At 37.2% G+C, this 25,351-nt stretch overlaps 1 protein-coding gene across 1 annotated transcript in view; it reads right to left on the bottom strand.

Moving 5' to 3' along the window:
* Window positions 1-20,751, bottom strand: part of C8B (complement C8 beta chain) — a 37,033-nt gene extending 16,282 nt beyond the window's left edge. Inside the window, exons 1-7 of the mRNA XM_032217935.1 lie at window positions 20,526-20,751; window positions 14,498-14,654; window positions 9,816-9,951; window positions 7,818-7,959; window positions 6,520-6,652; window positions 5,328-5,525; window positions 3,901-4,141 (exon numbers count right to left, since the gene is read on the bottom strand). Coding sequence (XP_032073826.1) covers window positions 3,901-4,141; window positions 5,328-5,525; window positions 6,520-6,652; window positions 7,818-7,959; window positions 9,816-9,951; window positions 14,498-14,654; window positions 20,526-20,614 — 1,096 coding nt within the window. The 5' untranslated portion in view covers window positions 20,615-20,751. The remainder of the gene's footprint in view (window positions 1-3,900; window positions 4,142-5,327; window positions 5,526-6,519; window positions 6,653-7,817; window positions 7,960-9,815; window positions 9,952-14,497; window positions 14,655-20,525) is intronic.
* Between the last annotated feature and the right edge of the window lie 4,600 nt (window positions 20,752-25,351).

Raw genomic sequence — 25,351 nt, 5'->3', positions numbered from 1 at the left:
ATGGCACAATTTCAAAAGAAAACAAAAGTCTCAAATTTGCAAAAGATACTCTCAGAAATACAGAAATTATCAAATATATATGAAAGAATAGACAAAAATCTGGAATACTTAGAGCACATAACAATACAATATGATGAAAAAATTGAGGATGTCTATCAAATGCAAAACGGGGTGATTGAAACTCAAAAAATCGAAGTGGAAAATGAATATAAAGAGATTAAACCTGCTGATATTTATGGTAATTGGTTTGTTTCTGAAAATGGAAAGAATGGAATACTGAAAGAGGAATTAAATGGAGAGGAAATCTATTCCAGAGGGCAAGATACAGAAGAAGAAGAAACTAAAGAATCTATGGATTTAAAGAGAGAAATTCTATTAGCAAAAGCATTGATAACACTGCTGACAATCAAAGATAAGCTGAATAAGGAAACAGAAAGAGGGCATCAAGATTATATGAGAGATCTTATAAGCAATGAGTTGCTAAGAGAAGTCTATAAAGCTGATCAAGAAGATGATTAGAGGACTGGCACCACAAATGGCAGAAGATATGAGACTGTTTTGCTATTGGAAAGACACAGGTTGATAGATGGAAGAACATAATTTAAAACTAGTTAAACTTAGTGAAATTTATTGATAATAGATACAGTATAGCTTAAATAAACAACTGATAGTGTTACTAATGTAGACAATGTGTAGTGTTATGATGAGTATAATTGGATATGAATATTGAATGGTACCCATGTAAGGAAATTAGCAATGTCGTTTGGATTATACATAAAGGATAATAATAATAATAATAATAATAATAATAATAATAATATACCAGGTGATAGCAGGGTCGCTGAGAAGGAACATAAAAAAATCGCAAAATACCAGGACTTAAAAATCGAAATGTAACGACTATGGCACAAACCAGCAGTGGTAATTCCAGTGGTAATTGGCACACTGGGTGCTATTCCAAAAGCACTGGAATTACATTTAAAACAGTTAAAAATTGACAAAATCACCATCAGTCAAATGCAAAAAGCCGCACTGCTTGGATCTGCACGCATATTATGAAAATACGTTACAACGTCCTAGGCCCCTGGGTGGGGCCCGACTAGTAACCAATGACAAATCCGGTGAAACAACTGGCCGCTGTGATACAATTGTATAATAATAATAATAATAATAATAATAACAACAACAACAACAACAACAACAACAATGGAGAACTGAGTTGGCAGTAGGGAATGAGATTGATTACAAAAAGGCATTCGACTCATTGCCACATAGTTGGATCATAAAATACTTAGAAACAACTGGCATTAGCAAAAATATTACATCCTTTACTGAAAAGGCAATGAAACAATGGAGAACTGAGTTGGCAGTAGGGAATGAGAACTACGGAATGGTTAATATCAAGCGAGGAATTTTCCAGGGGGATTCACTTTCACCTCTTCTCTTCATCATTGCAATGATCCCAGTATCAGTAATCTTAAAAAAAATGAAATTAGGCTACCAAACAGCGAAAGAAGCTGAAAATTTTTTGCATTTACTATATGTGGATGATTTGAAACTCTATGGAAAGTCAGAAATAGAAATCCAATCATTGACAAACACAGTCCGAGTATTCAGCACCGATATTTCAATGCAGTTTGGCATGGAAAAATGCGCCACTGTATCCATAAAAAGGGGCAAAATCACTGCATGTGAGGGAATTGAAATGCCCAATGGTCAACTAATTAAATGTAATGAAAATGAAGCCTACAAATACTTAGGCATTCTGCAGTTGGATAATATCAAGCATGGAGAAATAAAAACTATTATCAGGCGAGAGTACACCAACAGAGTTAGGAAAATTTTGAAATCTAAATTGAATGGTGGAAATACAATCAAGGCCATAAATACCTGGGCAATACCAGTTATAAGATACATAGCTGGTATAGTTAACTGGACACAAGCTGATTTGGACATTTTGGACTGAAAAAACAGGAAACTAATGACAATGCACTACAGTTTACATCCACATGGTGATACTGATAGACTATATCTGCCCTGAAAATCAAGTGGCAGAGGATTATTACAAGTGAAGCAAACAGTTGAAGAAGAAAAACATGCACTGGCTGATTATTTAAAAGAAAGTCAAGAACATCTATTAATTGAAGTAAAGAACAAAAAACTACTGAAGGCCCAACAGACGAAACAAGAATACAGAAAAGATGTGATAAAATCAAGAATGGAGAGTTGGCAGAACAAAGCACTGCATGGCCAATTTCTGGAAAAAATAAAAGATAAAGTGGACAGTGAACGAACTTGGTTATGGTTAATAACAGGTACATTAAAGAAAGAAACAGAGTCACTAATCCTGGCTGTGCAAGAACAAGCTATCCGCACAGATGCCATTAAGGCCAAAATCAAAAAATCCTCTGATGATGCCAAATGCAGACTTTGCAAAGAAGCTGATGAAACTGTTGATCACATACTCAGCTGCTGTAAAAAAAATGTGCAGCATTACATTTAAACAGTTAAAAATTGACAAAATCACCATCAGTCAAATGCAAAAAGCCGCACTGCTTGGATCTGCACGCATATTACGAAAATATGTTATGACGTGCTAGGCCCCTGCGTGGGGCCCGACTAGTAATCAATGCCAAATCCGGCGAAATAACTGGCCACTGTGATACAATTGTGTTGTTGCGATAATAATAATAACAATAACAACAACAACAACAATAATAATATTTTTTAAAAAAAGAATGAAGTTAGATACAATTAAAGTTTTGATTATAAGGGGGAAAATGTTATGATACAGGATATAGCCAAATAAAGGAGGGATAAGAATAACAACGTATATATAGATATGGGTATAACATAAGGAAACTGGATGTAAACTTTAAACAGTGATTTGGAAAGGAAAATTAGAAAACTTTGTTATTAAATATTATGGATGTTTAGCTAGAATAGGACATAAGGATTTAGTGTTAGTGGAGGATTTTAAAAATAGTAATTGAAAGGCTAGTATGTGGTTATGTATTAAACTTTGGTATATTTTATGATGAAGGATGCTTAAACAATTATAGTCAAATGAAAATAGAGATATGATGATGGTGACATGTTTAAATATTTGAGTTAAAATGCTTGAGTTAATATGAATTATGTTTGTTGACTGTGTAAGAGATGCACGAAAGTCTTTTTGTAACCAACTGATACACTTTCTATAGCATGTAAAGAAGGATGCTGTATTTGTTTTAAATTAATTTTTTTTTTAAATTATTAAAAAATAACAGATGGTGTCTTCATGAAAGCCAAAAACCAAAATCAGTTCAATAATTTGAGAGGATTAAAATCTGTTAATTTTTTTTCTCCAGTGGCAAAATTCCAGTGGCATGCAACTGACCAGTCTTTCTTGGAAAAGAAGTCCACAAAATAAAAAAAAATGAGGGCATTTGTAAAAGTGTTGGCAGAAAAATGCCTATTTGGGAGGAATTAAACAAGGAGACATAAACTCTTACTATTTTCTGGGCTTTTTTTTAATACAGTGGGAGGTAAAGTTTGTTACCAGATATTCATTTAGGTGTGCCACTACACACAATTTACACAATGTACAACTATCAAATCAAAAGGGACAGATGATATCAATGTATTAGATTTTTAAAAAAACAAGAAGGAAGTGGGATGCATTTTAAGTGGTCCCATTTTTGCAAGAATCCAGCAATGAGTCCCTCTAGAATGGTCAAACTAACAAAAACTCATAGAACAATGGAAACTTAATTAACTCAAACCCATAATTCAATGAATTCATTTTGCACCACACTGAGCCATGTTAAATTTGAACGTGTTTGCAAGAGAAGATAAAACCTTTCAAAAGCTCAACACAAACCATACAGTTAATGAACAATCTGGTCTCCTCAATCCTACCTGCCTTCTCCAGCTCATTACTATTCATGATCAAAGTATATTCGTAAGTGCCACCAAGAGTTGCTTCAGTGATGTAATGTGTTCCATAATCTCTGAAAAGATCACGATATTCTCCATAGCTATACACCAGAGGCAACCGAAGGATCCTCTGGAAGAACTCAGAGTGAAGCATCAGGTCCTGTCTCTTCAGTTTATATTGAGCAACTTCCAGTTCTGCATGTGCATGGACAAACTTGCTAGACTAAAGGAAAGCATCAGAAGAGATTTACATTAACTACAGGTAGTCCTCAACTTACAACAGTTTGTGTTTGTGACCATTCAAAGTTACAACGGCACTGAAAAACGTGACTTGTGACCATTTTCCACAGTTGTGACCTTTGAAACATCCTCATGATCATGTGATCAAAATTCAGATGCTTGACCATGGGTTCATACTTATGACCTTTGCTGTGTCCCAAAGTCACGTGAGCACCTTTTGAAACCTTCTGACAAGCAAGCTCAAGGGGGGAAGCTTAACAACTGGGTTACTAACTTATCAACCTCAGTGATTCACTTAACAACTGTGGCAAGAATGGCCATAATGTTCGCTTAACAAATGTTGAACGGTCGCAAAACTCACTTCACAACAGAAATTTTGAGCTTAATTGTGGTGGTAGATCAAGGGCTATATGTTGTTATACTGTTAAATGTTTGTTAGAACTCTATATGTAGAGTGAAACTGAGTTTGATTCTAGATATTGGCACTTCAATTTTAAATTACAAAGTGATTGTTCTACGATAATGCTGCACCACACCCAGTCTTTTACAGCCCCATTTTTGTGTGAATTTGCTTTGACAAGATTCCCCCCCCCAAAAAAAAAGCTCTCATAAGGCACAACACAGCTATTTTATTTATTAAACCCCCAGGCTTTAAAAGAGGGTACTAGAATTAGTTCCAATCTGGTCCCCATCATTTCAAACATCACTGCCATGCCCCTTGCCAACTTTTTCAAATGAAAAAAAAAGGGGGGGGGCTAGTTGTTCCTTTGAAAAAAATGTTATCCAGGCGAATATGCCCATGTACAATAAATGCTAAATTTAACAACCTCTATACATTATGAATATTTTTGTGATTTATTTATTAGATTATATCCTGTTTTTTCCCTAGAGTACAAAATAAATTATCTAAGTACCCCCATTTACAGGATCTAAAGTAAACATTTTATAAGTGCAGAAGGAGATGACACACTATAGCTACAGATGGAGATTGTCTGGCATTGCTCTCGTAAGTAAAATATATGAACCTCAGAAGAAAAAAACATCTTGTTTTTCATAATTTTTAAAAAAGTTACATGGTTTTCTATCGCTCATATTTTAATTCTAATTCTAAGTGTGTGCATTGAACAAACTAAAATAAGAGCCTAAGAAGAAACACAAGAAAAGTTTACCGTTGAAGAAAATCTTTTCGTCCTGCTAACAAATTTTTGATATCGCTTGTCATTTTTATTGTAACTAAATTTAAATAGACGGGGTATAGTTAGTCCAATGCTAAAACTTTCTTCTTTTGATTTTGCCCTGGAGACGCTGTGTTCAAAACTTGAATACGATTCGTGCGCAGTCATTGAAAATTCATATTTGCCTTTGGTCTAAACACAAAGCAAGGGGGAAAGAAATAACATCTCAAGTGTCATGTTTGAAATGTAGGAAGGAACAAAGGAAAAATTTAGAATGAAAAGTAGTCCACAATAGGTTACATGCTATAATTAGGATCAGAACATGTAGCGGTGAAGATAGATAAACAATGAAACTACAGCAACACATTTTAATAATATATTTAGATAAAGGCAAAATCTGCTGAAATTTTATTCCTAACTGTGTTTTAATGGATTACTGTTGTACACCAACTTACTCAATGTTATTGATTGATTGCTTAAGGTAAATATAATTTGTGCACACATGTTTTCCACTCACGGATATACCACATTGTGATTTTAGTCATTTTAATTTTACATAAATAATTTGTCCTCAAACATAGGTTGTATATGGCTTAGTGCAATAAGGAATGCAAATATTGTAACAATATCATTTGTTCATAGAAGTTGCTAAAAACGTTGTTAAAATTAGAAGAGTAATCTTATTCAAAATCTAGATTAGCTGTATATTTGCACATAGCAGATGTTTACTTAGTCTTAGTTCCACCTGAAACATCGTGAGTTTTCCGAAAATCTGTTCCAGTGTTTAAGAATTGCAAAGATTGCTGCCCTGTCTGTGTTCTATTCAAAATATTTTACCTGATCCAAATTCCCTATAGGAAGGAAATACAGAAGGGCATGCTTAGTTCCAACAAAGCATCTATGAAGTGGCCTTCTGGGTGACAGTTAGGTTGACAGATAATATTTGGGAAGGCTCAAATCATTTGAAATCCAACTAAAACAACTAAATGTAAAATAAAATGTAGGAGTGAGCAGTGATTTTTTTAAAAAATAGAGCATATCTAATATATTATATATAGTAAATCAATCTCAGGAATTTAGTATTAAAATAAGTTAAATAAATCAATGATTCAAAATTAAATTGAGTCTTGGTGAAGATTATTGAATCTTTTAAAAATAATGTAAGAATTAATTCTGAGATACTCACCTCAGCCAAATAACTTTCTACATTGTATGGTTTTCTAAAACCAACAGTACCAATATGTTGTGGCCGACATGCTCCTGCATAATATTTATAGTCAAGAATCACCCCTTCTAGATTGTTTGTGAAAGCATTAAAGCTGGGAATAAAAGATACAGGTGGAGTCAATAGATTTGCACATTAATTAAAATTTTGCAGTAAGTGCCTTTTAGTTCTGCATGTAAAGATTGGACTGTGTGGAAGGCATATACCAGCCATAGGAGTAAGAAAGGATTAAACATACCCATAAAATGGGCAAAATATTTTATATATATATATATATAGATTGACAAGGAAAGTTTCCGCCCCGTAGAGGTAAGATATTTGTTTTCGTAGATTTTAATGGGTGTAGGTATGCTGGTCTTGTTGTATTCAGGTCTTTTCCCGTGTAAGATTGAGATTGTCTTGGCAACGTAAAACACCAGCCTGAAGATGGTGAGTGAGACCTATATAATTTGTTTAAAATGTTGCATATTTTATCATTTGGTGAAATATGTATACAACATCCATACATTTAATACATTGAAAAACAGATTGTGATACTGGAATAGTTTTTGTGAATACTCAATGGAAAGCTGGTATGCAATAGCTGTGGATTTATGTCATCAATATTTCTTGGCTTTACCTATCTATCTATCTATCTATCTATCTATCTATCTATCTATCATCATCATCATCATCATCATCATCTATCTATCATCATCTATCTATCCATCTATCCATCTATCCATCCATCCATCCATCCATCCATCCATCCATCCATCTCTATCTCTCTATGTCTGTCTGTCTGTCTATCTATCTATCATCTATCTATCATCTATCTATCGTGTGTGTGTGTGTGTGTGTGTGTGTGTGTGTGTGTGTGTTTTCCAGGAAAACTCTGGAACCGCCTCGGAAAATTTCAACCAAACTTGGTACACAGATGACTTATTCTCTGAAAAAAATATGGTGGGTGTAAGGCACTCCTAATACCCCTCGAGGTGTGTGTTCTGTTAAGATACAGCCTGTTGTGCCTTAAAATGGCTTCTACTGTACTGCCGTAAAATGGCTTCTATTGTACAGCGCAGTGGAATTGCCATGGTAATGGCTTCACAGTACTCCAGAAGGGGCTCCCTCTGGTAAACGGGAAAATCCAACATTAGAAATTATGTTTGGTCTGGACATTTCCCCCCAATAAATAAATACCCCAACAATGCCAGGTTATCAGCTAGTCTTCTCTAACACAATCCTAGTAATCAGTTATTTGGGGTTAATTCTGCACTTACCCACTTGACAGCATCTGTATTCCCCAAAATTGTTCCAAGACCTGATTGCACCTCTGATATACCTTCTTACAATCAGCTTCATCTGATTGATCTCCACAGTCATCATCCCCATTGCAAAGCAGCCTACGATTGATGCAGCGGCCTAAAACACAGAATTAACTTGTTTATCATTCCTTGGACAGACTTTGCAAGTTAATAAATGCAATTCCTATGCCTTTAATGCATGCAGATCCCACAGTCGTTTTAGTTCCATTGAAAACTTTTGTTTATCTCCCTATGCTTAATTGGCTTAGTATTCTTTAGGAAGGCACACATTTTTTAAGCATTGCTTTCAGAATCATTTTTATGGTTAGAAGCAGATTATGTTGCATTAAAAAAGACCAGCTGGAGGATTGGAAGTTCCTCAGTGAGACAGACAGAAAAATGTGATCTCTGAAGAGCCTCACACAAATTCTGTCTGACAAACCAATGCTGAGCTCCTTTTTGGATCAGAACTTCTCTGGGGGGGAGTGAAGAAGGAGCTGCATCTCATTAGACCCAGAGGAATGCAACAGGTTCCTCATAGGTCGGAGATTAGCTTTCGGGGGAGGCAGCACGGCAACATGGCTGCACTAAGTTGCAGGACTTCAGGCAAAAGCTTTTGAGCAGGACCAGTGCAGGAAAGGAATGTGAAACCTGATAAGAAGATTTAATTAATCAACTGACATAAATCAGAATCTGGAAAAGGCAAAGAACTTGTGAGTATAAATAATATTGATGGATAAATTGGGATTTTGGCAGAAAGAAAGAAAGAAGGGGAGAATGGTGGTTTAAATTATTAAGCCCAAAAAGAACTGCTTGTTTTAAACAACTTGGAGACAGAAAGGGGGAAATAGAGAATTGATTAACCCATTGAAACACAAACCTTGAATTCGGATTTGAAAAGATTGTGTCTTTAATCTATAATCCAATTTTGTCTGAGCAATGAATGGAATGTGAAAACTTGGCAAGAAGATTTAATTAACCAACTGACATAAATCAGAATTTGGAAAAAGCACCCCCATACCTCTGCTTCATTATTATCCTTGGCTTGAGCTATTGAAGTAGATCATGTGACAAAACCTATGTACACCTTGTAATCTTTTCACAGACCTTAACAACTTAACATTTCATGCATTCCTTTGTCAACCACAGCAAATTCCAGACTGAAGCTTTTTCAGTAAACTCTTAAAAAGTTGCTATTTCTGCACTCTTGAGGAAAAGCAGAATGTTAAATTTTTAAGTGACAAAGCCAGAGAAAGCTACACAGTAATGGGCTTTATAAATCCACCCTGTCGTTTTGCAGTGAAGGTTGATGACACAAGGTGGTTCAGAGAAAATTAATATGCAAGTAATACTGATGATTGTACTTAGAGTCCTCTTTAAAAAAAAGTTTTCATTTTGCTTCTAATTAGCAGTGTATAGTGGGTCGGCAATCACTTGGGAAGGCAGTTTTCTGCTTTTTCCTGCTGCATTTTATAATCCATCAGATCAGAAATTAAGCCTTCAAAATCCTGTCATGTAGGCTGTTTGAAAATGTTAATGTACAATCAAATTTGATTTAATTTAACCTAAAATGTTCATCAGGGATGTGACAGAAATTATGTGATCCTTTTCCTCATTTAGTTGTGCCTTTACAAGAGAACATGCGAGGGGAATTAATAACAGGTATAGTCCTTTACAAAATAACTGAATGGCTAGATAACAGATATGGTTCCATGTATACAGCCTCTTTTTGGCTATTTATCTATTGGTCCTACTTGCCTGTGTGATCCATTCCTGTTACAGATTCTGTTGTCATGTCTTTATACGATGTCCGTCAAGATCAACATTTATTTGTGACATACAAGGTAATAAAAAAAACCCAAGCTTCCATATTCCATTCAATCTATTTGAGGGAAATTTAACTCAACAGATATGCAGTTAACCATTGCAGTTAACCATTAAATTAAGGAGCGCTGCTCCCCCCAATTCTCTCACCTGTGGCACAGAGAAAGCCTTCACAATGAGACTTACTGCAAGGTCTGTTTATAACACAATCTTCACTTTCATTGTCAGTGTAATCACACGGGTCACCGCCGAACTGAGAAGGCTGTTCCACATGGGCAAATCTGTACTGTAGTAGAATAGATATTATGAATTCCAGCCCTCCTAAATTAAAAGCCAAGTATCACAGATGGGTGAAGATCTTTGCTAGTTGGAACATCAACATGGACACTGGAATTGTAATGGAGCTCTCTCTTTTCACTCTGATATACAAGATGTAATTTGATTGCAGTTTTCTAAATGTAACAGAATGGTTTACTAATAATTCTGAATTAATATAAAATTACTTGTCTATGCATATAAAGTGAAGGGTATTTTGAGAAAAGGTGTAAGCTTAGCGAGTTACATCTTAGATGGGAATGGAATCCTTGATTACTTAATCCTAAAAAGTGAATTAAATCCATAGTGAATTAAAAATCCCACATATTTTTTGGTCTACCCATGATCTTGGAAATGCTGGTGTTTAATGTATGCGTCTCTCTGTGTGAGAGGAAATTTAGCTTTCAACTTCTGTGCCTTAGTTCATAGCTAGCTAAATATAAGATACACCAAGCACTTTATTCAGCTAAAGTGATTTCCAAGTATAGTAGATGGTTGTCTAGGAAAGAACCCTTGAATTTTGAAACATTAATTATTGCAATTAGGACTGGCAACTTGGTTGCTAAGTGACATGGTTGGTAAGCGAAACATCATATGACCACATACGGACCCATAATGTCAGTTCTGCTGTGCTTGTTAATAGCAATAGCAGTTAGACTTATATACCGCTTCATAGGGCTTTCAGCCCTCTCTAAGCAGTTTACAGAGTCAGCATATTGCCCCCAACAGCAATCCGGGTCCTCATTTCACCCACCTCGGAAGGATGGAAGGCTGAGTCAACCTTGAGCTGGTGAGATTTGAACAGCCGAACTGCAGAACTGCAGTCAGCTGAAGTAGCCTGCAGTGCTGCATTTAACCACTGCGCCACCTCAGCTCTTACATTAAGTTAAGCAAATTATTATGGGTCATTAAGTGCGACATCACATGACTGCAATTTGAGATTTCCTTCTGGCTTCACCATTGACTTTTCTTGTCATAAAAAAGCTGACTGTGAAGTTCATGCACGTCCCGAGTTGCTTTTGGTGAGATTGGCATTTACAGTATATAAATCTGATAAATAAACCAAATGGGTTCATGGAAATCTTTTTTTGACTTTCACATCTGCTATGAATTCAGCCTTACGCTGGTCCACCTTGTTGATAGAGTGACTATAAGATGTGAATGTAATAAATTGTTTGCACTGACACCTTCACTGTAATTCCTTCACTATAATTCTGTGGAGGATATCTGGAGGAATGGCGAAAAACCATTTTTTTATTGTTAGATTCCCATATTTCTAGCCCCTTGCTAAACAGCTACTGGAAGCTGTGTAGCCTTTAAATGCAAATGCTTGTAAATAATAGATCCATCTCAGTTACTTGTTCAGTATTAGCTTTGCTTTCCTCAGTGTGCTCAATTTATTTTTCTAAGGTTATTCTCATAACAAAAAGGAGGAATCAAATCTAGTGGCCATAAAGAGTTGAGCTGCTATTCCAATCGCAGGAATAATGATGATAAATAATGATATGTAAGCTTTGGCTTTGAGCAAAGCCGAGGAATGGATATTGTAAAAATGATTGTCTTAGAGTGGTGACAGGACAAGATTATCTTGCACTTTTGAAAATAATGAGAATTTTGCCACTAATGTTGTAACAATCAAAAGCCTTCGTCGGAAGGCACTTGTGAGGTAGGGGCAAAAAACTCAACGATGAAAAATGAGCAGCTGCATGTCATCATCTCTTAGTCAAAAACTGGAAATTGAGGTCACTTAACACAAATGGGTTCTACATCAGGAGTGCTTCAGCATAAGTGAAGAAAATACAATGGCTCGCCAACCTCATTCTGGATAAGACAGGGAGGCAGGACAGCTCCTTTCAAAGGCTCTGTGCCTTATGCAATACAGCCTGAAGAGTTCAAACAGGACCATAAATCAGTGTTCCCAAGACTTCTATCACATTTACAACTTGTTACTTTTGTCTTTTAAAGCAGTTTGCTTTAAAGCTTAAAGTGCAGTTAATCTGCATGTTTAAGAGAGCAAGGGACGCTAATAAAGTGCAGTATTGCAATTTACCCTGATTATATTAGGATGGAATTCCAAGAAATTATTTTACTATTAAAATAATAGTATTCATACTACATCATGTCTGTGGTAAATGTTCTGATCCAGGCTGCCTTTGAAACCAAGAAACAGTCTTGGTTCCTACAAATCCTTTTATTTTCACGACTGTGAATTCCTTTCATTCAGTTAGCAAAAACAAACAGTCTTTCACAGGAATATTTATCCACACACACCTTATCACAAACAGAACTTTCTGGACCGAATGAATGAATTGTTTCCTGCAAAAGCCCACTCCCTGTTCGTTCCTCTTTTGTTTCCTATGGGAAGGGCCAATCAACTCCAAGGTGTGGCTTTACACTTAAGTTGACCCTGCTTTCTAAATTGTTCTTGCCTTCTGGCACCTCTGAGCATGCACACACAGGGAATAGGCTCCAACTGTTCCTCTGCCTCGCTGCTGTCTAACTCCCTCTCTGCCTTTCCTCAGCCCTCAGGACTGGCCTATCTTTCTCCCCAACCTCCTCACTATCTGACTCTGATGCCAGTTGTGCTGGCTACCAGCGGGCCACAACAGTAAGACCAATGGTTTGAGAAGACATTTTTGTATGGGAGTTGTTTGAACTTTCTTATGTTTGGGAAAACAAAGCTGGCAAAATGCTTGAAGACTTTTTTCTGAAGGAAGGAAAGGTTGTCCCATTCATGGAAATTAGAAAACTTTGAGGTATTGGGATATTTTTGTTAAAAAAGCAAAAGTCTCTCAAAAGGGATCACACATACTGTCAACCCTGAAGCTGACCTGACTGAGGCCATTTTGAGGCTTCAGTGCAGCCACAGCTGGGGCTGAGGGTTAGGGTGTGGGGAGTAGAGATAGCTGGGATTTGTAACAAAAACAAAATATGTTCAATTGGGAACCAAGGACATTCCAGCAAGTGCTTGGAAGCAGGAGACTTGAGTCACCTAGCAACTGGACTACATCCTGATTAGACCATGTGACTGATTGTTTTGGGAAAGGGGAAACCTTTACTTTTAATTAGGTGAAAACCACGGGCATCTTTAGAATCAGTTTTCACCAGCCTCTGCCAATATGACATATCAAATAAAACTATACTTTTAGGAATCTACCTGCCTTGGAGTCTTGGTTGCTATGGATATGTTACTTGGAACCCTGACAAGTAAAGGTGCTAAACAGCCCAAAAGGAGCAGAAATGGTTTGTGCGTGTTGTAGAGAAAGCAAATAACTGAGAAAGACTAATCCTGAGGAATAGATGTGACAGGTTTAGGGAATTTACCAAAAGGAACCAAGGTTCCTATTTCTGGACAGTATTTGTTTTAACTTTATTTCATTTCTTTTAAAAAGAAGAAAATTACAATAAATAGATCCATACATCTGGTGACCATTCTTAGTTACAATAACACTGACTTATAACCTTTCCCCCCCACACTTATGACCATTACATACCCACGGTCATGTGATCATAATTTGGACAGTTGGCAACTGGCATGAATTTATGATGGTTGCAGTGTCCCAGGGTCATATGATCACAGTTTGCAACCGTCTGACAAGCAAAATCAATGGCAAATCTAGATTCACTGAACAGCCTCGTTACTAAGAGCCGAGGTGGCACAGTGGTTAAATGCAGCACTGCAGGCTACTTCAGCTGACTGCAGTTCTGCAGTTCGGCTGTTCAAAATCTCCCCGGCTCAGGGTTGACTCAGCCTTCCATCCTTCCGAGGTGGGTAAAATGAGGACCCGGATTGTTGTTGGGGGCAATATGCTGACTCTGTAAACCGCTTAGAGAGGGCTGAAAGCCCTATGAAGCGGTATATAAGTCTAATTGCTATTGCTATTGCTAACTGAGCCACGGCAGTGATTCACTTAACAACTATGGGAAGAAAGATTGTAAAATGGGGAGTGTTAGATCGGCGGAAGAATCAGTCTGAGGCGTCTGAGGTAACCGTAAGTCAACTGCTTTTATTGCAGGCAAGAACGAAGAACAGAGGTAGACCGGCACCCTTCCTCTGTCTGACAGCTTTTTATATGGAGCTGTCAGACGGATGAACCAATAGCCGCGCATATGACAGCCCGGCAACTTGCAGACGTGCCTGATTGGTTAAGGTGCGCCTGGCTGCTGCTGAGCTGTCATTCATAAGTCCGAGGACTTACTTAGGCTATAACAGGGAGTAATAACGGTCTTCCTTAGCAATGGACATTTTGGGCTCCATTATTGTCATAAGTTAAGGATGGCCTGTATTTTGTTGCTGTGGTCAAAATAGGAAGGATCTACCCAGGGTATTGGTCAGTTGGATGAAAATGAATGAAGAAATGGGATACAAAAAGCAGGGCTGTTGATGGGTGAGATGAAAAGGAAGTCCTATGGACATGACAATGACCAGTTTTATAGTGCCAAACTCTACATTTTAGTATACTGGAATTAACTGTGTAATAAACAGTTAACTAATTTTAGACCGCAAGCAGACTTACTCTTTTTTTCTGGCAAGAATCACAAGCAGTCCATGATGACCAACTGGAAAGAAGACAGTCAATAGGCTGCACCACCTGGCTTGAAGAGCGGCGCCATCTGCCTTTGGTCACATTGACGTCAGCTCTATTGAGTTGAAGAGAATCATCCTGTTTGCCACTACATTAATTGAGAGAAAACATACATAAAGTGTACCCATTTATATATTTTATTTTCTTCCCATCGTTCAGGGCCAAGCATTTTGAAGTACCTTCCAATGATAGGGGTTTTGTTTTGCAATTCCCCCTTCAATGAAGGTCAAGCTGCACAACCACACTGAGCACAACAAATACTGTGCATCACAGCTCCACCACATGAATGCCAATTATGCTTGCTGATATGATGGAGAAGAATTCACCGACAATGGGTTATCAATTAGATGATCACTTCTCTGGTCACTCATTACTATATTCAAGCTGTTGTACCAGAAGTGAAAATGTGTGAACTATTGGACAAAGTGCCATTTGTATACAACAAAAAAGTAAATGAAATCCAAAGAAGGACAAAGAACGACAAAAGAAAAATTAAAAGATAAAACCAGTCTTGATATTTTCTGTTTATTACTTTCAATTCACAATCAGCCACTGGCTGAACAATTGTGACATCACCCAAGCATAGCTCAACTAGGGTTTATTAACTGTTTAACTCATCCTTTGCATGTTATGCATGGTAAGAACTTTTTCTGAATATACAATATAGAGATGCAGAAATGCTGGCTCAAAAACCAGCTCCACATATGTAGATGGCCTTGGAGAAATTATGCCATTCACCTAAAAAGAAGAATGGCATGATGAAGAAAGTAAATATTACCCCACCTTGATTTTCTTGGCATAAAAGAGGGGAGAGGGAATATATGTCAGGCATTGACGATTCAATTATTATAACCTGCATTGAAGAGGTAATAGCATTGTTTACTGAAGGTACAGAAAAACTTTATCCCCACAAAATGGACGTAAGTTTTTCAAACAGAGCCACAGACTCTTGAAAATATAAGCACTATTTTTCTCTCCAAGAACTCAGACAATATAGAGTTCTCCCTGTTTTCTATAAAACAACCCTGTGAAATAGTAGGTTGAGCTGGGAGAATGACTAGACTAACATCTAGCAAGCTTTTGTGGCCCAAAGTGAAAGTATGTTTTTCTAATCCTGATCCTAATTATACATCATGATTGTGATATTGATCATTGTGATCATCTTCCTGTCTTGATACTATTCTTATTCTTTTGACTGATCATGAATTTTACCGATACATGGAGAAAACTGTTCATTCAGAGTAGAAGGAAAAAGAGGCAAAGATTTCTTTTGAAACAGAAACAAAATCAGGATCCTGGATTAAAGTGATGGTGCTGTTTTGTAGCTGAATAAGATTTGATGCTTGAGAAAATCCCACAAAATCTCTGCCCGATTCTGCTCTTGGTCTTTTTTATAGCATGAGCTTCTTGGTGCGTTCTAAGCTTTTTGTAGATGTAACATTACCAAACTAGATAATATCATCAGTGCTGGAAGAAATGGGCTTTGCTTTGTCAGTGTAAGTGGGAGTGTTCCTTGATTAGGCTGTTTATTTTTGGCTTGTTGGTCTGTGTTGGTAGTTCCTTGATTGGTGTATTCAGTGGTGGGTTTCTACAGGTTTGGCTGAACTGGTAGTGGTTTGGCAGCCTGGATCATGGAACCGGCAGTGACCCAGGCCTGTCACACCCCTGAACTGGTTCCCTGGGCAGCACCGTTGGCGCTGCCATTTTATTTTTCAGTTCTGTGCATGCAGAATTTCAATTGCACTGTGCACACATAGTGCACACACTAGCGAACTGGCAGTAATGCCTGCCAGAACCCACCCATGGGCATATTGTTTATTTCTTGATTGGAAGTAATGTTAATCTTGTGTTAATCTTGTTGTTAATTTCTGCTCATCTTGGTGTTGATTACTGGTGAGGAGGTGTTTTGATCTTTTTGTTCCTTTGGTTTTTTTTGATTGCCTCTTTGAGTAATATGTAGATATTGTTTATGTAAAGCATGAAGGAAATCAGGATATCCAGGCAGTTCAAATGTGTATAAAGATTTAGTCTAAGCTTAAGATCTCTACAAGAACCTGAATGGTCAAGAGAAATTAGTGGGAGTTAAGAATAGAAGAAATTCAAAGTGGGCTGGAAACGCATCATGATTAATGATGCATTTGATCCCTCCCTCAGCCTCAGCCTGGTTCTCTTCTACAGTTTATTTCTATGTGCCTGTTGATGGCTGACTTGTCTGAGGCCTCTAGGAATTCTCTGGAATTTTCAGATTTGACATGGTCTAGGATGCTCATAGTTTCCCAGTTGAAATGATGGTTGAGTTTGTTCCTGCGTTATGAAATTTAGGAATTTGTCTTCAGACTTCTAGTTGGTGTTCATAGTGTTTGGTTGGTGTTTTCTAATGTTTATGTCCAATTCTTGTCTCTCTTTTTAAATATTGCTGCAGGTTTTTTCTAAGGAAATGCTAGGATCTTTTTGAAACAAAGAATGCTGGAAATATCATATATATATATATAATTTTGTGCCACCCATTTCATCTACAGATAACTCTAGATCAACATTAATTTAATGAAATCTCTTTCAGAATTCCTGGAGTACCGGGGAACTACCAGAGGACTGGAAAAGAGCTGATGTGGTTTCCATCTTCAAAAAAGGAAAAAAAATAGATCCAGGAAACCACAGACCTATCAGCCTGACCTCAATATCAGGGAAGATTCTGGAAAAGATAATCAAGCAATGAATTAGTGAACACCTAGAAGCAAACAAAGTAATAGTCAAAAGCCAACATGGGTTTGTCAAAAACAGATCATTCCAGACTAATCTTATTGCATTCTTTGATAATGTGACAAAATTAGTGGACCAGAGGAATGCTATCAATATAGTTTACTTGGACTTCAGTAAGGCATTTGATAAGGTAGACCTACCTAGGTATAACCTACTACTAGATAAAGTAGAAGAATGTGGGTTAGACAGCATCACCACCAGATGGATTTGTAACTGGTTGACCAACAGCACTCAACATGTAGTCCATAATGGAACTGCATATTCATGGACGGAAGTATGCAGTGGAGCACCCCAAGGCTCTGTTTTGGGCCCAGTACTCTTCAACATCTTCATCAATGATTTGGATGAGGGAATAAATGGGGAACTCATCAAATTTGCAGATGACACCAAACTGGCAGGAATAGCCAACACTCCAGAAGATAGGCTGAAGATACAGAAGGATCTTGACAAACTTGAACATTGGGCACTATCTAATAAAATGAAATTCAATGGTGAAAAGAGTAAGGTTCTACATTTAGGCAACAAAAACGAAATGCACAGGTACAGTATAGGTGGTACCTTGTTCAACAGTAGTAACTGTGAAAAGGATCTTGGAGTCCTAGTGGACAACCATTTAAATATGAGCCAGCAGTGTGCAACATCTGGCAAAAAAGCCAACACAGTTCTAGGCTGCATAAATAGAGGGATAGAATCAAGATCACGTGAAGTGTTAATACCACTTTATAATGCCTTGGTAAGGCCACACTTGGAATACTGCATTCAATTTTGGTCACCACGATGTAGAAAAGATGTGGAGATTCTAGAAAGTGTGCAGAGAAGAGCAACAAAGATGATTAGGGCACTGGAGACTAAAACATATGAAGAACGGTTGCAGGAACTGGGTATGTCCAGTTTAATAGAAAGAAGGATTAGGGGAGACATGATAGCAGTGTTCCAATATCTCAGGGATTGGCACAAAGAAGAGAGAGTCAAACTATTCTCCAAGGCACCTGAGGGTAGAACAAGAAGCAATGGGTGGAAACTAATCAAGGAAAGAAGCAACTTAGAACTGAGGAGAAATTTCCTGACAGTTAGAACAATTAATCAGTGGAACAGCTTGCCTCCAGAAGTTGTGAATGCCCCAACACTGGATGTATTTAAGAAGATGTTGGATAGCCATCTGTCTGAAACGGTATAGGGTTTCCTGCCTAGGCAGGGGGTTGGACTAGAAGACCTCCAAGGTCCCTTACAACTCTGCTATTGTATTATTGTATTATTGTATTGTATTATAAATCTGATTTGGAAGAACCTGGGGGAAATTGTTCATGTATCATGTGTTAAGCACACTAGAAACTCAATACAGTTATTTTCACTTCCATTTTAATGAAAAAATGAGGGCATCACAAAAGATTAGCATTTTTCCTATAAAATATTAGTGATGTGATGTAGGACTCAGAAATCCATCATAGCAGGTGTCCAAAAATGTCTGTCTGCCTCCGCAGAGTTTATTTGGCTTTTATACAGTTTCAACAAGCAAAGCAAGAGCATAGGTAAGAACAGCATCGTTATTGTCTTATTCTCCTTGTCAATCTCTAAGACCATCCCAGCCAGGGTATAATCTCACATCACTCAATAGTTCCTGGTAGTGCCTGGTTCTACTAATTAGGTGAGCTCATAGGTAGTTGAGGTAACTGGTTACTAAGGCACATGGCAGTTTGCTGCTCTTGCCTGTACATAACCTTTGTATAACCTCTACAATGTGAGCTGGGCTGAGAAACGGCATTCATATGGACCTAAGGAGCATATGTGACTTATGGATTGGCCATTCTGTTCTTGAAGATTTATGGTGAATTGTGAGAAAATGTCTCAAATTTTCTTTTGCTTGGACTCTGATTTGTGTTCTTTGGAACAAAATGGCAATTGTATTTTCTGGTTCAGTTGAAGAGATACAATATCCACTTAGAAAGAACTAGGAGAGCATGTCTCTTTGGAGATTTTGGTATTGTTGGATTTTGATTTCTGAGTTCTTCTGAGGCCATTATACATGCCAAGTCTTGATCCAAGCCCTCCATAAATCAATAGATCAACATGGGGATTTGGTTTTTTTTGCATGGCTGAGGAAGTGGCAGCTGCCATTATTCACAATAGCCCTTTTTTAGCAGCAGCAAAAGTCAGTGGTCTAACAGTTTCTCATTTCCCTATCATTGCTTATAACAACCGAATGGCCAGCATCTTTCCATAGCTGATTCCTCTACCCATTGTTCTAAGTTATACACACATTTGCAGCTTGACTGGATTCACAAATGCAGCTTTGGATGGGAACTATTATTACCATAAGAAGGCTATAGAACCACAACAACCAGAAAAAACAAAGGCAGACCCAAGGTTGCTTGAGAAAAAACCAGAGTTTATAGAAATTGAAGGAAAATTTAGAGAAAAGCAAAACAAAAGGGAAAGCTAAACCTCTGAGAATAGAGAATATACATAACAGAATGTTAGGTATCTGTTTGGGGGAGAGAAAAATGGAAGCAGGGAGATGTAGAAATGAAGACAGTTCGTTAAATGAAATCCTGGTTTCAGCTGCCTAAAACATTGATCAAGATGCTATTTATGGACAAATTAATTTTGTTATATTAAAATAATCATTTTTCTCTTGATTGCTGGCTTTATAAGCATGCCATTAAAAGAAGTTACATAAGCTTTAATACATATATATTAAATGCCTTAGCCTGTTGTGGTAATTTGGTAGGAATTTTAGTTTCCAAGAAAAAAGGTACTTTGAAAATTATTGGAATGATAATTGTTTGAAAACTAACAAAAATAAATATAAATAAATTCTGGCACATATTAGAAGTATCCATTTGACAAGACAGAATATAAAAATATGCTAAGTACAAGATCCAAATTTTTATTTGTGTTTGTATGTGTATCTTAAAATTAAAATCAATCTTGTTAATCCATTTTGGTATAATATTTTACCGACAAATGATTTCACACAGTTGGCTGTCCCTAAGGTAACATATTTGTTATGATCCATGCCACTTTGCAGCCCAATAATTTCAATATAGCGGGCTTACTTTGTTAAGCCCTAAGTAACTCCAAAACCTATGCCTCAACTACTAGGAAACAAAACATTAAAAATCCAAGAAAGTCACCACTAGATACCATTATATATCATGCCTCTGTTTTCATAGTTATCTGAAAAACAATATTGACTTACCTGGAGCAGTGGAAATTTAAGAAGCTTACGATTGTACATATTAGAAAAATTCTTGCCGGGCAAAGAAACATCACAGATGTTACGCTCATAGCTTTACAGTAATATAGTCAATTTATAGCAACATCCTTTTCTAATCACTTTGCTATTGTGTTTGAAGGCAGTTGTGTAGGCAGATTAATAGCCAGGTTTTTCACCAGACAAACAGAAGATAAACCAGTTGATAATGGCCTTTTTTTGCTTGTAGAACAGAGCCTTCTACTGGCCTACTATGACATTGTCTGAACAAGTCAGAGAAATAAAAGGCTTCCATTGGCTTTGCCTTAAACTATGTGGAGCCCTAGAGTTCCATGAGGGTACAGGGATCTAAAGAATGGAATTCTGTGAATAAATGGTATTTTTGCAATGGAATATCTGTAGCTCGGGTGAAGGATGAGGGTGACGGTTCATTCTCTGAGCTTGTGGGTTGCTCTCTGACTCTCTCTCTCTCTCTCTCTCTCTCTCTCTCTCTCTCTCTCTCTCTCTCTCTCTCTCTCTCTCTCTCTGACTCTCTCTCTCTGTCTCTCTCTCTCTCTCTCTCTCTCTCTCTCTCTCTCTCTCTCTCTCTCTCTCTGTGATTCTGCTAGTTCCTGGCAGTCTCCTAGAGAAACAAAGATCATACATACTAGCACTAAAGACATCCACCATGAATGTATAGTAGTAAAATTGTTAGGAGGATCTAATTGAAGCTGCAGTTAGAAGAAGCTGAACAATCTGGTAGACAGGTTAATGTCTTCTTATGCACAGAACACAAGCTATGAATTGTCTTCCCTGCTATCTCTGCTTCAGTTATCTTAGCTTTTTTAAAATACATTTCTTTCATGAGGTCTTTAACTATTAAATTACTGGATATTACATTTTCTGTTTTGCTTCTTTGTTGTAAGCAGAAGGGAAGGGTACAAAAGAAATTGTTGACATCTTCATCATCCAATCTGGATTTGAAAAAAAAAATATTCAGCAGCAACACGAAATAAATACATAAAAATAAATATCCTTGCACAAGAAACCAGAAACCAGTTTGGGCTGCTGGAAGACAAGGGAATTCAAGGCTTAGTGGAAAATAAATAGACAGATTAGAGAATAGATTATTTGCATCTATCTTCACTTCAAAAAATATAGCACAGATACTAGCACTACAGCTGGTATCTCAGGAGTTGATGGAAATAGTAGTGACATTGTTATTGACAAAGTGAGAACAAACAAACCACCAGGTCCAGATTGGACCCATCGGAGAGTTCTAAATAACTGAAATGTGAAATTGTTTATCTTCTAACAAACAACGATAATCTGTAAGATTGGCCATGATTGGGAAATGGACAATATAAGAGTTTCTTAAAAATGTGCTTTACAGAGGAACTAAACAGCTGCAATCTTTTAATCCATGTGAATTCACAATTAATCAACATTAATCCTAGTACATTATTTCATACAAGATTATGAAGTGTAAAGGGCTAACTGTGCTAAAGAAGAATCAATAGACTTTTGTAACAATAAACCCTGTCTGATTAGCCTTCTAGAGTTCAGTGAGAATGTTCAAATATGTGGACCAGATGATCTTGTAGATAACAATAGCATTTAGGCTTCTATGCCACTTTACAGTGCTTTACAACCCTCTCTAAGCAGTTTACAGAGTCAGCACATTGCCCCCAACAATCTAGGCCCCCATTTTACCCACTTCAGAAGGACGGAAGGCTGAGTCAACCTTTAGCCAAAGAGATTTGAACTGCCGAACTGCAGCTAGCAGTCAGCTGAAATAGCCTGCAGTACTAGTCTAACCTCTGTGCCACCTCATCTCTTATGATATGATATGATTCACTTCAACTTTAAAAGCTGTTTAACGCTGTCTTCACCAAAGCAGTTGTGTGATTAAAAGAAGAAAACACTTTATTAGTGCTCCAATAAGATGGTTACTAGGCTTGATTATTTACAAAATGCTTACCACATCTGAAGAAATATAGGAAAACTATCACATAGAAAACAATTTTCTTTTTGGAGGAAATTTACTTCTACAGATATATCTTACCTGAGCTGATGGATGCATTTCCACACAATGCATTGGACAGAATGTCCTCCCTCCCTCCCTCCTTCCTTCCTGCAGAATGTTTTGATCTTAGATCATTTAATGAATCTGAATTGTGGGAGAACCCATAAAGTCCAGTTTAAATGGTGAAATCCACCCAGGTGGGTTACATTTAAAATTTATAGTAGTAAAGGCATTATTTGTGATGGATTTTATGAATGTCTATATATCTCTATGTATCTGATCTGCAGTAACAGCAGCAGTATATTTGATGATGTTACTTACTAGGAAACATGGCTGGAAAAATGCTATTGCATTAATGTGTTGCTTATGAATTGCCCCTAAGTATCTTGATAATTATTGTGGAAGGAAAATTCTACCTATGATATGACTGAACACATCTCCTTTCATTTGAATTTTCCTTTGAATAGATGTAGCAGGCCTCCCCTGAGTGAGAATTTCCCATAAATGGAGTATAATTCAGAAGAAATGGGATTTCAAAATTCCCCACCAATTTTGTGGATGGAGAAATCAGTTAGATATTCAGCAAGGAAGGGGTTCTTGACTTGTTTCTCCATGGGCTACTTTGAGAGGTTAATGAAACCTGAGTATTAAATACATCAGCACAATGCATTTAAATGCCTAACATAAAATATAGATATAAATAGGATGTCTTTAGATTAAGAATGAGTAGTACTGGCCTAGGATACCAATATTTAGGGGTACCAACACTGAATATATATACCGTGTGTGTGTGAGTGTGTCTGTGTGTCTGTGTGTCTGTGTGTATGTATATAGAGCCGAGGTGGCGCAGTGGTTAAATGCAGCACTGCAGGCTACTTCAGCTGACTGCAGTTCTGCAGTTCGGCTGTTCAAATCTCACCGGCTCAGGGTTGACTCAGCCTTCCATCCTTCCGAGGTGGGTAAAATGAGGACCCGGATTGTTGTTGGGGGCAATATGCTGACTCTGTAAACCGCTTAGAGAGGGCTGAAAGCCCTATGAAGTGGTATATAAGTCTAACTGCTATTGCTATACATACATACATGTACACACACACACACACACACACACACACATATGTGCACACTGTGCAATTTGTTTCAAATATTTAGCATAATTTGAGTTTCGAATACATTGAACATTACTGTTTTTATGTGTAAATGGTCATTGATTCCATTAAGATGTAAAACTATTTGATGAAATAAAATAATAATACCAATCACTATTTTTCACAATATACAGGAAAGTGTTGCTTAAATAAGGACAAGGACACATCTCTGCTCCTTCCTCCACCAATACTTTGTACTCATATGTATACTACTGAATTGCATCCAACTTAAATTGTTTCACATAGGTACAAAGTTGAAAAATAAATCACTGCCTTTTGCTCCTCTACAAAAATAAGTAGCTTGTCAACCAATTAAGCTAGAACAAGTGTCACATCTGCCAGTCCAATATGAGAAGCCTTCAAGAAAACCTGTCAACTGTAATATCACCTGATGGTCTCATGATAACCTTTCCCCTTCATCTTCGTTCAAGCAAGACTAATAATTAAACAAGTTATTTTGGACTCTCTAAGAGCTTGTCTTTTTCCACTCCCATGTTCTAGAAGTTGACAAAGATTTTTCTGATTATGGCTTAACTTCTGATGTGAATACTTTCACTATTAATCATTCCTGCAAGGACAAATATTTAATGAAACATCTGTGGATCTCCCTGTCAAATGCACACATTAGTAGTTGATAATATAGATAGAAGTAACAACAAAGAAACCCAGGGCTGAGTTTAACAACAAAATGAGTATAGGGTAGTAGCAAATCAGCACCTTATATTTAATTTTTTTTTCATGTTTATAGAATATTTTATTATCCTGAATGTATATTAAGTGAAAACTAAGACTGAATAGCTGCAATAGACAAAATGTAAAATTTTATTTTTCATGTTTCCATGCAATTACCTGTTTAATATAATAAAAGTCTTTTTCCCAAAACAAACAAAAAACAAAATGTCTCATACCATGTTTTCCCCAAAATAAGACCAGGTCTTATTTTCTTTTAACCCCTGAAATAAGCACTTGGCCTTATTTTGGGGGAGGTCTTATTATTTTTGAAGTGCAGAAGGCAGCGAGCGTGGTCACCTCATGTCTCCTGCTGTATTGCAATATTTTTTGGGAAGTCTTATTTTCAAGGGAGGGCTTATTTTAGCACATGTGCTCAAAAGCCCTTGGGCTTATTATCCAGGGAGGTCTTATTTTCAGGGAAACAGGGTAGAAACAGAGCATATTAACTAAATGATGTATCTACATTTGATTAAGGGATCTGAGGGAGCTATGAAATGGAATTTCAGGCTTGTCAACTAATGGGGATTATTTAAAAAGAGGTTGTGCAAATATATTGGTTGGAAACTACTACAGTTCTGCCTTCGACTGCTGTTTTTTGTATCAGAAGGTATGGGCACCCAGGGACACTTATGGCAGAGGTGGGCTGCACTTAACAACTGGGCCACTGGTTGTGAGTGCGCGCACATGGACCTCTTCGGGGCTCAAACAGTTCGCCCAAACCGGTCCGACCACTGGTGTGTTGATATGTTCTAATGCAACAATATCACAAAAGAGTAACAAGTGATTGTATTATTACTGATTCACATCCATGATTTGAGCATAAGATAGTGGTGACTGGATTTAACAAATCACACATAGACTTAAGCTAGTCAAGGGGTGAGCAATACATGAGTCTCTGTTGTACTATGTTTCCTACCAACTCTGATTTA

This window comes from Thamnophis elegans, chromosome 5, assembly GCF_009769535.1.
Source record: "Thamnophis elegans isolate rThaEle1 chromosome 5, rThaEle1.pri, whole genome shotgun sequence".
NCBI classification, from domain to species: Eukaryota; Metazoa; Chordata; class Lepidosauria; order Squamata; family Colubridae; genus Thamnophis; species Thamnophis elegans.
The sequence above is the reverse complement of the archived record's forward strand: the minus strand, read 5'-3'. Positions and strand labels throughout refer to the sequence as shown.